Source organism: Patiria miniata, unplaced genomic scaffold (genome assembly GCF_015706575.1).
Source record: "Patiria miniata isolate m_02_andy unplaced genomic scaffold, ASM1570657v1 HiC_scaffold_2, whole genome shotgun sequence".
Classification (NCBI taxonomy): domain Eukaryota; kingdom Metazoa; phylum Echinodermata; class Asteroidea; order Valvatida; family Asterinidae; genus Patiria; species Patiria miniata.
The window spans coordinates 14,609,632-14,623,863 of record NW_024037058.1 but is presented as its reverse complement, the minus strand read 5'-3'; the positions used below and the strand labels follow the sequence as shown (position 1 = coordinate 14,623,863).

General features: G+C 38.9%; 1 protein-coding gene across 1 annotated transcript in view; it reads left to right on the top strand.

Moving 5' to 3' along the window:
- Positions 1-14,089, top strand: part of LOC119726391 (organic cation transporter protein-like) — a 50,237-nt gene extending 36,148 nt beyond the window's left edge. The window contains exons 8-11 of the mRNA XM_038198046.1: positions 7,265-7,473; positions 8,489-8,600; positions 9,360-9,575; positions 10,682-14,089. Of these exons, the coding sequence (XP_038053974.1) occupies positions 7,265-7,473; positions 8,489-8,600; positions 9,360-9,575; positions 10,682-10,835 (691 nt within the window). The 3' untranslated portion in view covers positions 10,836-14,089. The remainder of the gene's footprint in view (positions 1-7,264; positions 7,474-8,488; positions 8,601-9,359; positions 9,576-10,681) is intronic.
- Positions 14,090-14,232: the final 143 nt, after the last annotated feature.

Genomic DNA, 14,232 nt, shown 5'->3' with positions numbered 1-14,232 from the left:
TACACGTATAAGCCTTTTCGGAGCATAGATATAGAATAAAAAGACTAGATCGGCAGCGCGTCCACACGCGCCCATTCACTGTGCGATAAATCTCCGCCATTTTTGCTGTCCCTCGTGGACGCGCAACAAATTAACGTAAAGTAATGGAGCTCTCAAACTGCTGCCAAGGTATACAATCGACTACTTCTGAATCGCATTCGTCCGGAAGTTGAGAAGATACTCCGTCCCAATCAAAGTGGCTTTCGGCCTCTACGTTCTACCTCATCTCAAATCCTTGCCCTCAGGCGCCTTATTGAGGAAATTCGTAAACCACCAGAAGGAAGCTGCCATCATTTTCATCGATTTCCGTAAAGCATTTGACTCTGTTGACAGACCAACAATGTTTAAGATCCTGCATGCTTACGGTATCCCGGAGGAGACCATTAATGCCATCAAAATTATGTATGAAGATACAAGTGCTGTTGTTCTCACTCCCGATGGTGAATCAGATTCGTTCTCCGTCAACACTGGAGTTCTTCAAGGTGATCCTCTCGCCCCCTACCTTTTCATCATAGTTCTGGATTATGCCCTGCGGACAGCATTAAATGTAACCGATGGTCTCACCCTCTCACACCGTAGGAGTAGTAGACACCCTGCCCAATACCTATCCGACCTAGATTATGCAGATGACATTAGTCTGCTTGCTGACACCCTCCTTGATGCCGAATCTCTCCTCCATAAAGTAGAAGCTTGCTGCAAGTCCGTTGGTCTCTCTCTTAACGCAAAGAAGACTAAGTACATGGTCATCAACCCATCTACCTCTGATGACGTCACTGCACTAGATGGCAGTAAGCTCGATAAAGTTGATGACTTCAAGTATCTGGGCTCCTACACCAACACAGCTCATGACATCGAGTATAGAAAAGCTCAAGCTTGGTCTGCTCTGTTCTCACTGACCAAAGTATGGAGATCCTCGATCTCCAAGACCACCAAACTTAAGATCTTCAAGACCTCAGTAGAATCCATCCTCCTCTACGGTTGCGAGTCCTGGACCCTGACCAAACAGATCTCTGCATCCATTGATGGCACCTATACACCGATGTTGCGGGCTGTACAGAACGTTTCTTGGCAACAACATCTCCCTAACTCTGTTCTGTATGGTGCCTTCCCCCTATCTCCACCACCATCAGACAGCGTCGCCTTCGGCTAGCCGGTCACGTTTATCGACATAATGAGCCAGCTAGTCAAGTTCTCCTCTGGAATCCTGAAGCCCCTCGACGAAAAGGTCGTCCCAACATGACCCTGAAAACATCCATCGAGCTAGAAATTGGTCTGAGTGGTCCATCTCTTTCCAACACTATGCTCGACAGGGACAGTTGGGCCCAACTCATCAAGTCATCATGAAAATGAATGAATGAAGAAGAAGAAGAATGGAGCTATATGTATCTTTCCTCCAGCACTTGACCAAGCTCAACGCGTGCGAAGCCAGAAATGCGCACCGAGTATTTACGCGATGCGCCCACGCGTGAGCGATAATGCACTGTGCGCGTAAACGGCGTTGCGTTCGTCACGTTTTCGCGCATTATTTGTATCTTTCCTCCAGCACGTGACCCTCCATGAAAGTCCGCGCGTGTGGACGCGCTGCCGATCTAGTCTTTTTATTCTATATCTATGTTTCGGAGTTCCAACTGCGCGCATTCGTAACCTGTGACAACACACATTATTTGTCTCAAATGCCCTTTGACAGTGCCCACAATGCACAAACAGCCTTTTTGTAAAGTCAGTGGCGCGATGTTGTCAAAGGTCATTTGAGACAAATAATGTGCGTTGTCACAGGTTACGAATGCGCAGTTGGAACTCCGAAAAGGCTTATTATGTCTTAAATAGTGCGCGACCACTAGACTTGGAAAACTACGGCGCTCCATGAGTGCCATCCACTTCTTTATTTACTCGGATAATTTATCACGTCATGTTGACATATCGCCGAGAGTAAGGCGACTTAATCACATAATTGTATCGCTAAGTCGACTTACCGAAGTCGACTTGACGACTTGTCCAGATTTATTATCGCGCCAAGTCGACTTAATAAAGTCGACTTCGTGACTTGTCCAGATGCATTATCTCTCCAAGTCGACTTCCATAAGTCGACATGACGACTTGTCCAGATGTATTATCTCGCCAAGTTGACTTCTCGAAGTCGAGACGACGACTTGTTCCGATGAAATATCTCGCTAAGTCGACTTCCTGAAGTCGAGATGACAACTTGTCGAGATAAATTATCTTGCCAAGTCGACTTACGATGTGGAGATGATGACATGCAAAAATCTCGTTCTGCATGGATATCCCATTGACGAAGCACTGTCGTGGATTCTTTCTTGTTCGATTTGAGGTCAGTTTCCCCACTCGTTCTTATATGAACAATAAACTGGCAGAGGAACAAGAGATAAACTGTAGGGTATTGATTTGATTTGGGTCGAAGTTGATTTGTGTTTTTTTTTATTTTCATCTTGTTTTAAATTACTCCCCCAAGCTTCGTAGGAAATCACACCTCTGCCTTGTTTTCCCCTATTTATCCCGTTGAAAAGTAATTCACTTCACGTTAAACATTAACAATCATAAATTCACAAAAATCTCTTTAATGACAGGTTGCCTAAAAATGACACTTACAAATTCAAGATTTGCTTTAAATCATATTGGAACATAATTAAGATAAAACGACTCTCACGGCTTAAATTGGAATATCGGAAAATTAGCAAAACTCTTGTTGGATATATTACGAGAAATGATTTGATAAAAAAATCACTATAAAAGCTCTCATTGCCAACATTAAATCTGGGGCACTGAAGACAAAGACAAATTTGTGCTAATTTCAAGATTTTAAATGGGGAGCGCCGGGGGGGGGGGGGTATTTGTTGCAGGACATTATATTCTTTTACATTTCGTTCGGAAAAGAAAAATTGAAATTTTGAAAAAGCACGTATATAATTATACCAACAATAACCTTTCAAATTCCCAAAACTATACAATCATGCGTTGCATGTTCGTCAAACTTAACAGCTTCTCCATAGATGATAATACCCAAACGCTTTGCATCAAAGCAACAATACCTTTTCAATGAAAACAACTCTAATGACATCATAAATCATCCGTCTTTGTGCCGCTTCATGCGTGGAAAGGAAATAGACGAGCAGACTTTTTGCATTTTGTATGAACATCAACAAAAGAGACACAACCATTAGTTGCCTCTGCACGCCGCATTTTGATCAAATTTTCAGTCTCGGTGTCGTCGGGTATTAGTTTCTAGGAATGTTATTTAATAATTAAGAAATATTAAGTCCGTTTGCGAAAATAATTTACACGTTTCAAAATGTAACACAAACGTATTGACACTCAAATTTCCTTTAGTTCTAATTTTACATGTCTTTGTGTGTGTTTACTCGACTAAACCACAGATGTCCCCGGTTCGATTGATAAACATAATCTACAAAGAAATACATTTCGTCGAATTTTTTGGTTTGTTGTTTTATATTTTGATAACATCATAATGATGTAAATAATAGTTGATGACTTATTTTGAGGTAAAATTAAATGTTCTTGTGGCAAAAAAAAGACAAGTCAAGCCTAGCCAAGCTTTTCCCAAATCATAAAAAAATTATATTCAACTGGTTCCGAATGGCTATTCAATTGAGGCCTTTGCATGCATCTGTGTACACAATAGCCCATTCGTGTGACGTTACGGGGTGATCCTGTACAATAGTACTGCCCAGCGCCCCTACACCGACACCCCAAGAAATTATACTGGTATACGCCTTTCCCCAAAATATGGACAGAACCTGCTGGGTTAGGGGGTATTTGTACATCCCGTAACATATTGTTAATAATCGTCGGATTTGAACAGCGACCGCTTTGAAAGTATGGTACGAGCCACCCCCCTATTGATTTTAAGGAGCCAAGTGTCCGGACAAAAAAACCCTGTCTACATTTCAGCATTGATTTGCTGATGAAACTCCCCCTCCACAAAAACTCCTGGTTCCGCCCCCGATTGTTGTTGTGCATAAGGTGATTCAAAATGCAATCAAATTTGATACACAAATTTGATACAATGAAGTATGTCTAATAAGAGCATGTTCTTCCACTCATCTGAAAAAAAAAAGCAGTTACTGATATTGATCTATGCCAACAGAAGTTGTTTTACTTAAAGAAACCATTTTTATAGCTGTCCTTGGAGTGCCATTGAGCGTAGTGATAATACACACAAGCATTCATTAAAATGAGATATTAATAATTGAAATCAAGACCATTGTTTTTGCTGTCAGTTGTAATGGTTTGCATATGAGGAACAAGTCAACCCTTTTTCTTCTGAAATGTTGTTAGCGATATAAAAATCCTTTGCAAGTTCTCGTTCATTCATCGAGGTGGGAAAACGTCCATGTTTCATAATACTCAATGTGTATTAACCAGTTCGTAGAATTATCAGAGTTGGACAGCCGAGCATTTGTGATCTTTTTATTCAAATAGACATAACGTGAGATTTTGAAGGTTTGCATGGTGGAAAGATACTAAGACAAGAAAAGTTTGCGGTAGCACCATGTGAATAACATTCTCCTGACGACGGGCAGAGCATACTGTTCGAAACGTTGAGTCCCTCGGTTCTTTTCAGAACCACACATACTCACAAAAGAGATTTATTCACATGGTGCTACCGAAAACTTATCTTGTTTAAGATATAACGCGCGGGAATAAAGTATGCAAATGACGTGACGTGAAATTTTCACAGTTAAAAGTCAATAAGATGTACTTTATCATTTTTTTTCATAATGAAATTGAGCAAGCCGAATTTTTTTTAAATATTTTCAAATTCAGTCACTTTCTTTTTTGACTCCCCTGCAAGGAGAAGCCGGTAGAAAGCCTTGCGAATCGGTATCGGTTGAGCACCGCATGCATGGTTAAATACACGGTAGCCTCATCAGTATAACCGGTACTCTGAAACCGACCACTCGCATGGCGGTTTGCATCATGTCCTATTAGCCAATATATTCGGCTTTTCCAAAAAGAGAGACTGACAACAACATTCCAAAGGGAAAACGTTCCTTTTGCACAACTCACAGGCAGATGGGCAAAAGTATAATATTGTCAAATTAGCCGGTTATGCTGTAAAATATGGCTACCGTTTGCATGGTCATAAAGGAAGGATATAAAAAAACATGCTGACATATATTTACAGTTATAATTGTTTTTCAATTCTTTAAAAAAAGGTAAAACATACCGGTACTATCAGTGGCGTAACTGGGTTGTTCCCCCCCCCCCACAACGAATGTCCGTGCCATACCCCCCCCCGGCGCTCCCCGTTTAAAATCTTGAAATGAACAAAAATTTGTCATTTGCCTTCAGTGCCCCATTAACAATTGTGTGCACCCATGTGCCCCCCCCCAACCCACCCACTGGAATTAGGTTAAACCTCACGCCACTGACTGTTAATACCTATGAACAAAAAAGTACTCTCTTTTAACGTCTTCCACCTGGTGTCTTTCGTCGAGGAGGAAAGTATCATTAACTTATTAATAGGGAAATTGTTTAGGTTCTTGGGAATTTGAATTACATGTTTGACAAAATTTCATTCTTCCCGAGGGATTTTCTCAGCCTTAACGATTTAAGTCGATTTGGGATCTAAAATTGCTTGTAATTTCATACTTCATGACATCAGAATAACGTCACAGTAATATTGAGGCCGACGTCTCATTCAAAAGTGCACAACTTCTATTTTGCTAGGAGCAAAACTTCATCATAATGTGATGATTACAGTGTGATCTTAGTGTGTTAAGGCTAATCATAAGCCAATGTCCTTTAAAAAACATTGATTTAGTGTTGACAATAAGAGTTTCATAGTGATATCTTTACCAAATCATTTCTCGTAATATATCAGACAACAGTTTTGCTAAATTTCCGACATTCCAATTTAAGCCATGAGAGTCGTTTTATCTTAAGTATAATCTCAATATGATTAAAAGCAAATGTTGAATTTGTTAGTGTTATTTAAGAAAGCAACAAGCAATGCAACCAGTCAATAAAGACATTTTTGTGAATTTATGATTGTTAATGTTTAACGTGAAGTGAATTACTTTTCAACGGGATAAATAGGGGAAAACAAGGCAGAGGTGTGGTTTCCTACGAAGCTTGGGGGAGTAATTTAAAACAAATTGAAAATAAAAAAACACAAATCAACTTTGACCCAGATCAAATCAATACCCTACAGTTTATCTCTTGTTCCGCTGTCAGTTTACTGTTCATATAAGAACGAGTGGGGAAAACCTCAAATGCACCAACGAACATGAGAGAATCCACGACAGTGCTTCAACAACGGGATATTCATGCAGAACAAGATTTTTGCATGTCATCCTCTCCACATCGTTAGTCGACTTGGCGAGATAATTTATCTCGACAAGTTTCGTCTCGACTTCAGGAAGTCAACTTAGCGAGATATTTCATCTGGACAAGTCGTCATCTCGACTTCGGAAAGTTGACTTGACGAGATAATACATCTGGACAAGTCGTCATGTCGACTTATGGAAGTCGACTTGGAGAGATAATGCATCTGGACAAGTCACCAAGTCGACTTTATTAAGTCGACTTGGCGAGATAATAAATATGGACAAGTCGTCAAGTCGACTTCGGTAAGTCGACTGGGCGATACAATTATGTGATTAAGTCGCCTTACTCTCGGCGATATGTCAACATGACGTGATAAATTATCCGAGTAAATAAAGAAGTGGATGGCACTCATGGAGCGCTGTAGAAAACTACGGGTATTGCAATTCTCTGAAAGGAAAGACGCAAAAGTAGCAAAGATTCTAATAGAACGAAGGATCTGAGGTGCAGCCAGGCCGGCCTTGCTGCATTTAGATATGCAATGATTGCGGAGCACGGCTCAGAACTGTTGCAATCATCGCGTAACTAGTCTGTCCATGGTGCCAATGGTGGCAATACAATAATTATAACGCGTGATTGCAAAATTAACTTAATTATGAATACATGTCTACGTCACTAGATATGAATATTTATAGCGTTTCGCTCAAAACTTTCTGAACAAGAGCGCGCTGTTTAAAAACCACATATACAATTGCATAAAGGCCTGCAAATGCAAAACAAGCAAATCTATTTGTAACAAGGCATTATATTCCTTCAAAATTCGTACGGAATTTTTTTTAAATTTGTTTGAAAAGACACGTTTACCAACATTAATTGTTTTGTTTAATGAAGATAATAAAAATCTCTTTCATTTTGACAGGTTTTGCATTGAACTGACTGTTTTTGGCCTGACACTAAACAGTGGTAACATAGGCACCAGTCCCCATTTGTCATATGTATTGCTTATCGTCGCTGATATACCTGCCTTCGTCGTAGTCTTCCTGCTCCTGGATCGCATTGGACGTAAATGGACGATGGCGGCGTGCCTTGCCGTCTCAGCGGCCGGCTGCCTTGCTACTGCTTTCGTTGGTAAGTTGGATTACAAGACTGAAAACAGCCGTCACTTGAGCTGCTCACTAGTCTTGTTGACAGGATGATTGATTATTCATGCTCCCTCTCGGCGTTGTATCGCATTTTCCATGCATGGACCGTACTTTAAATTGATTATCTTAGGACTTAAATATACTCAATTGCTGTCAATAGTTCAACTCTGGTTAAAGGGGCTCTCATCACTTTATTTGGCTATGTTTGAATGAGGAACCTGTGGAATATTATTGTTTTTACCAACAAAATGTTGGAGTAATTACAAGCAAACTAAGCACGACTTCAAAAAGTTCATGTTTTTATAAGATTAGAATTTCATGTTCACAAATAGACAAGTTACAAAAACATATCTTTTCGATGATTGATCGAGTGTGTTTGTTAAGTAAATCCGGATTTTACTTAAAAGAGACTGTAGATGTGATACCGAATAAAGAAACCATGGCAGTCAGCCCTCAACAAGACTGCAGTGGATTATTCTGTCAAGCTAGGGCAATGACTGGGCTCTGTGAACGAAACTGTATGGAAGTTCTTCTGAAAGTGTTACAGCCTCGTTGTAAATTAGGCCATCAGCATTGGGGTTGGGTCGGTATCAAAATGAGGGGAATAATGCTCATTGTGTTTTTTTTGCAAGGTATGCACCCCTGTAGTTGGAAAATATGTGATAGCATTGCAGCGGTGGCAGCGTTTTGGGTGCTATAATTACACAAAAAAATGGCGGCCAGAACATGCTTGTTACCACATATAATTAATCCGGTAACAAGCATAGGCTATTGGCGGTCATTTTGAAAAAAAAAAATTAAGGCGATAACACCTAAAAACAAACTGACATCGTTCACATTGCAAAGCTATCACACATTTCCCAACTGTAGATCTGCATACCTTGCCAAAAATCGCTATGAGCATTGCTCCTTTCAATCATTTGATACCGGTGGCCCAATTCTTGGACCGAAGCTGACAGCTTAAACGAGCCTATAACACTCTCACATTATTCTGGTCACAGAGCAAGGATCAGTAGCTCAGACGGCGCTGGCCATGGTGGGGAAATTCGGCATATCGGGCGCCCTCAGTGTTTCAGATCTGTTCATCGCTGAGCTTCTGCCGACCCAAGTCAGGTATGGGCTTCATGCATGAGTAGTATAGGGCAAGTTCGAGCAAGGACCAGTGGTTAACTAGTGGTTGGTTGGCGACGTACCTATAGCGCATGCGCACTGAAGTTGAAGTGCGAACGACTCTATAGTGGAACTATTGTCATGTCAACGACCGTCAAAAAATGGCGGTTGCACAATTATTCAACACTTCTTTCTCTTTATTTACACTAATAATAGTGATTGTGTATAGTTTAGGACATCTTACATAATGGCCAATATTATTATACAATGGTGACAAAAGTGACTTAATCGTAAACTAACATGGAAAAACTGTGCAATGAAAATGACATTTAGCGCTCACTGCTTGTTTTCCGCCATTTTTGTTGATAGTTGGTCCCCTCTGGACTATGCTATGGAAATTGATAACCAGCTATAAATCGTTGCGCAACCAGCCACGGTAGGCTGGTTCGAAATAGTCGACTAGCGTAAAGTCAACCATCGTCGACTAGACAGAGCTCGAGCTGCTTTAGTTGCATGGTTAACCATTGGTCAACAAAGTTCTTTCGCGAACTTGCCCATAGATGGCGCTTTTTGACCGTTTAATACATTTAAAAAAAAATGTTTATGAAAAGACTTCATGCAGTTTTTGCCAACTCCCCCATATAAAAAGACGTTATTGGCCCGTATTTTTTTATTGTTCTAATTGGCAAGAAGCCAATACCCTCATTTCCTTCGTTGTGCTACATTGTAATATACATTGTAAGATTTTTCTTATATCACCAGGAGTGTCGGTTCAGGACTGAACGGTATGGGATTTGGTCTGGGAAGCACTTTAGCCCCATACCTGACCCGCATTCAGGACCTCTGGCCACCAGCTACCTTGCTTATCCTCGGGATTCTTACAATCTTGACCTCCATACTAGTGATTCTGTTCTTGCCAGAGACTATGGGTAGAGACCTTCCGATTACCATCGAAGACGGAGAGAACTTCACCAAAAGGTAAACCCAAAACGATCCAAATATACCGTTTTCTCTGATTTTTCTCTTGACTATCCAAATTTTCTAAAGAATGTTACTGTCGGTCGAGATCGTAAGTGGGTGCGGAAATCTCAAGCCTTATGGCCTTACTGAGGTCATCTCAAGCTCCACTCTGAAGGATAATTTTGACAGTTTTAAGAGGATCGAAGCGTCATCTGCAACATCAGCCAACATTTGAAGAAAAAAAAGTTTGGGGAAAAAAAACCCGCGTCGCCGCACCACTTTTGGGGCAAACTCCATACCAGAAACCGGACATTTTTTTTGGGGACTAATTATACATGTTTATCAGTAATCCAGTTATCAGACTGGTTCCCGTCCACTGCTGACATCGTAATATGTAGAGACAGGAACCCAGTCTACTCGATGGGCAAAATCAACCCAAATTTAAAACACTTTTTTTTCAGAGTGCTGCAGGTGCCAAAAATAGGAACAAGATATTTTGAATATAGGTTTTTCTGTCTTTTTAAAAGTTTATCATGCATATAATTATACCCTTTCTAATATTCAAATTCGTCCATCAACATGGATCTAGTGCACTTCCAATGTTTAATTTCGTCAGACAATTTCAAATTCAGTTCAAGCAAATTCAAACAAAGAGCACACGTTTTGTCCCGTCTTGTCTACGCCAAACCCTCAGAAATCAAATTCGTCTAAATGATTGATATAAGACGAATTTGATCTCGGAATGCTGCCATTCAACAACAGCTTAGACGAATTTGATCTGTACTGACGAATATTCCAGACCCGGTGACTAAAGAGGGTGACCAAACTTTGAAATTGAATGGTAAATGACTAAATTGGTTTGGTTAAAACTGAGTGCAAGTTTTCTTGGGTGAAATTGAATGTTAGAGTTACTTGGTGAATTTGATTGAAAAACGTTTCTGAAATAGCTGGGACAACCAATACAAAGCATATAATTTAAAATGCGTTGGAAAAAAATGACAGTACGTCTAATGTGTTGCTGTGGTGTACGTATTGTATGCTAAAAATTGATGTTCTGATCAATGCCGTACTCTTTTACGATGGGCTTTTGGCTGATTGTGATCTATTTTTGTCTTTTCATGCAGGCGACGTAAAGGAGATGAAAAGGACGTGTCGACTTTGGCTGTCGATTTGGTGTCAGTCGGTGAACAGGTGAACATGAAAAGAATCAAGCAGAGTAACATGAAACATTTTGGAGCCGAGTATCAGGAAGAAAATTTAGACCTCTTAAGTCCTTAAATTCTGCTCATCAAAAATAGGATTCACAATTTCCGTAAGGTCAACAGTGACTGATTGTTCGATGCTTGTTTATTGTAGAATCTGCTTTATTACTACAGATTGCTGTAGGAGTACCGTTGCAACTAATTTTTAAGGGAACAGCCCATGATTTACTGAGAATAGTGTTTTCTTCCTATTAACTTGCTGTTTGATGTTAAATCAAAGTTTGACAAAACTATTTTGAATTGAAGGGATTTTACATTTTAATTCATTTGCGTTAGTATGTCTAGAAATAGTTCAGTGTTGCACTGGGGGACATAATAATGTATTGTTCGTGCTTTTTTACGAGTTTCATCCCGGAAAATATTTTTGAAGTTGCTATGGTTCTTGCAAAATAGAACTGATTCATTTTTTAAAGGGATATCGAATGAAAAAAAATCGGCACACGTTTTGTTACAGAATAATTTCGTTGCTAACTTCTAATTGTTTGCATCCTAGTATAGGTTTTCCTGGCTATCTTAAAAAAAAAAATTCATTCACAATCACCAAATCTAACAGTCGATTTCGTCCGAGAAAAAAAATTCACACGCTTTTACCAGAACAATTTAGTCATTTACCATTCAATTTCAAAGTTTGGTCATCCTCTTTAGTCACCGGGTCGAGGATATTCCTCATTACAGATCAAATTCGTCTAGGCTGTTGCAGAATGGCAACACTCAGAGATGAAATTTGTCTTTTATCAATCGATTTAAAACGTGTAAAAAGTAAATTAGTCAGGTGTGGTATAAAGCATTTTCCTTGTGTCACCAAACACAATTTGGCCCATTCGCGTGCACGATATTTGGACCAAAGCAGAGTACTTATAAGAAGAGTCACCCAAACAGTAAAGATTACCAAGATCAACGACACAACGGCATCTAAAATAAACAAAAGAAAAGAAAAAGTCTTAAAAATGAAAAAAAAAACCCATAAGTCCCCGTGTAATGTGCCTACAATATTGAGTCTAACATTTTAAGAAGAATCAATAGAAATGTCACATTTATGAAGAAATAAGGATAGAGAAAAAGTAAAGATTTTTCTTCTTAGAGGCCTGTATAGGCCTTTGAAGATATCGCTATACGTATGACGACATTTGACAAAATTAATGTTTAAATTGTGTGGCATTAAACGAATTTAATTTTTGAATAACACGATCCGGCTGAGACGAGACGACATTGTATACTCCGGGTCGAAAATGTGAGCTCATTGTTTGAATTTGTTTTGACAAACTTTCAAGCTGTCCGACAAAAGACGAAATTAACATTGGAAGTGCACTAAATCGACGTTGGTGGACGAATTTCAATATAAGTAACGTTGAATTCGAATGATAAACGTTTTAAAATAGCCGGGAAAGCCTATAAATTCTGGCATTTTTGTGCACAAGAGGCACAAAAGCAAATTTGTAAAAAAAATCCTAACAAATCTGACAAACATTGAAACTTCATTAGAAAAAAAAGTAGCGTTTTCTTGAAGAGAACTGGAAGTATGCCATAATCCAATGCTCTTATATTATCTGTAAATGAGTTAAGTGAGTTTTCTCTGTCATGATTCACAAACCAAATATCAGGCATTGAGAGAAACGAATTAAATTGTTGAAGTGGTCTTGTTGATTAAGATAATTATAAAATACTCATGTAAATTTGCCGCAAGCAAACTCTTCAATATTAGAATGTGGCACGAATTATTTGCAGCTTTAAAGCTGCCGCTAGATTTCTAAAAGATTTTATTTGGGAACTTCTTTTGTCTAATGCAAAATGTATGATGTTTGTTTGCTTATGTGGCAGGGCCAAATTGAACTTGTAGTTTTTACTGTATTGCTTTTAGTGTTTAAGTATAGGTGTAGCTCCCCTGCCTAAATTACCCCTTTCTATTAGATGTCTCCTACCCTTTCATAGAAGTGTGTACCCCTGATTAAATTTTCCCTCTTCCCCAGTAACATGATCCCTTAGAACAATAGCCCCTTTGATAAGACCATGTGCTCTGCCACCCTGTAAGTCCACAGCCCTCACTTAGAAGACCAGTGGCACAGAAGAGAGTTGTGTTTTGGCGAGTTATTTCCTCTCTTTCTCCTTTTCTTGGGAGCGCCTGCCCTGTGTGTTTATCTGCTTAAGTCACCTGGTGAGTTTTATTGTGAAATTGTTGTTCTTTTATATTGTATAATCATGTTTTGAGTTCTAGTGCAGTTTTTGGAAGGTTTTTACTTAGTTATGGTCTAAAGTGTTTTTTTTAATCTTTGGAAAGTTTTTGTGAAAGTTTAATTTTGAAGCATTGAGATTTTACTGTTCCATGATGGGTTATGATTTGGATTCTGCACAATTATGATTTCTGTCTTACCTTTTTGATATATTTGAAGTAGGGATCGAGTACTGTTTTTTATAGGAATTAAGTTTCTTTGACTAGTTTTACAGGATGGAAGAATGTTTTTCATGAGTTTACATTTATTGAGTTTTGCTTTATAACTTTTGGTTTCTCTTTGAAAGATTTGCTTGGAGAATTGATTTTTGTTGAGAAAGATTCATATTTTACCCCTAGAACATGTAGATTGAATGACTTTTTTAGTGTATCTCTACCACTGTTTAAGCTAGGAGGTTTGACTTTCCCACAGATCTAGAGACCCAAGTGTATAAATTCCTTTCTTAGAAGATCACCAGATGTTTATTCATGTAATTAGACTTGTCCTAGTCCCACTTCCTTGACTGCATTGTCCTATATGTTTATCTCCACTTTACCACCTGTTTACCTTGAGGCTTAGTGTGATTGTCTTAGACTGGGTGAAGTCTAATTAGAAGTTATGTGGAACAGATAAGAGCCATGGATTAGTATAGATATTCAGCCAGAAACTTGTGTTGCCATTGCGTATGTTGGGCATTATAGTGACTTTGTGTAACATACTGTACATAATAGAGTTAGACTGCGCTATATAACCAATTTAACTTTCTTTTGCTATATCTCTTAATTGTATTCTTTCTTTTCTTGTCTTTTCTTGATTTTTAGGTTTCAGTCAGAGTGCATTTAGGGTTCACTAATTTGACGCTCTGTGTTAGTTTTGGGTTTAAGTTGGTTTTTAAGTTGGTTTTACTGTTGGTTTTTGGTTTTAGTGTTTTATCTCAGTTTTTTAGTTTTATCATTGAGGTTTACTTTTGGTTTTAAAGGTTTTTTTTTTATTCAGCTTTGGTCTCAAGTTTGTTTCATTTTAAAATCCTTTTCTTAATAAAATAGTTCGCGACTTGTTCTTAGATCCTGGTCTTGTATTAAATTATTTGTGTCGAGTTGAATCCCCAAGTCAAGTGTGTCATTTTTCCAGGTTACATTTACATGAATGGTGTAGGAACACGCGTTGTAAAATGGCCGCAGTTTATTTTTGCACGATTTGTAAAAT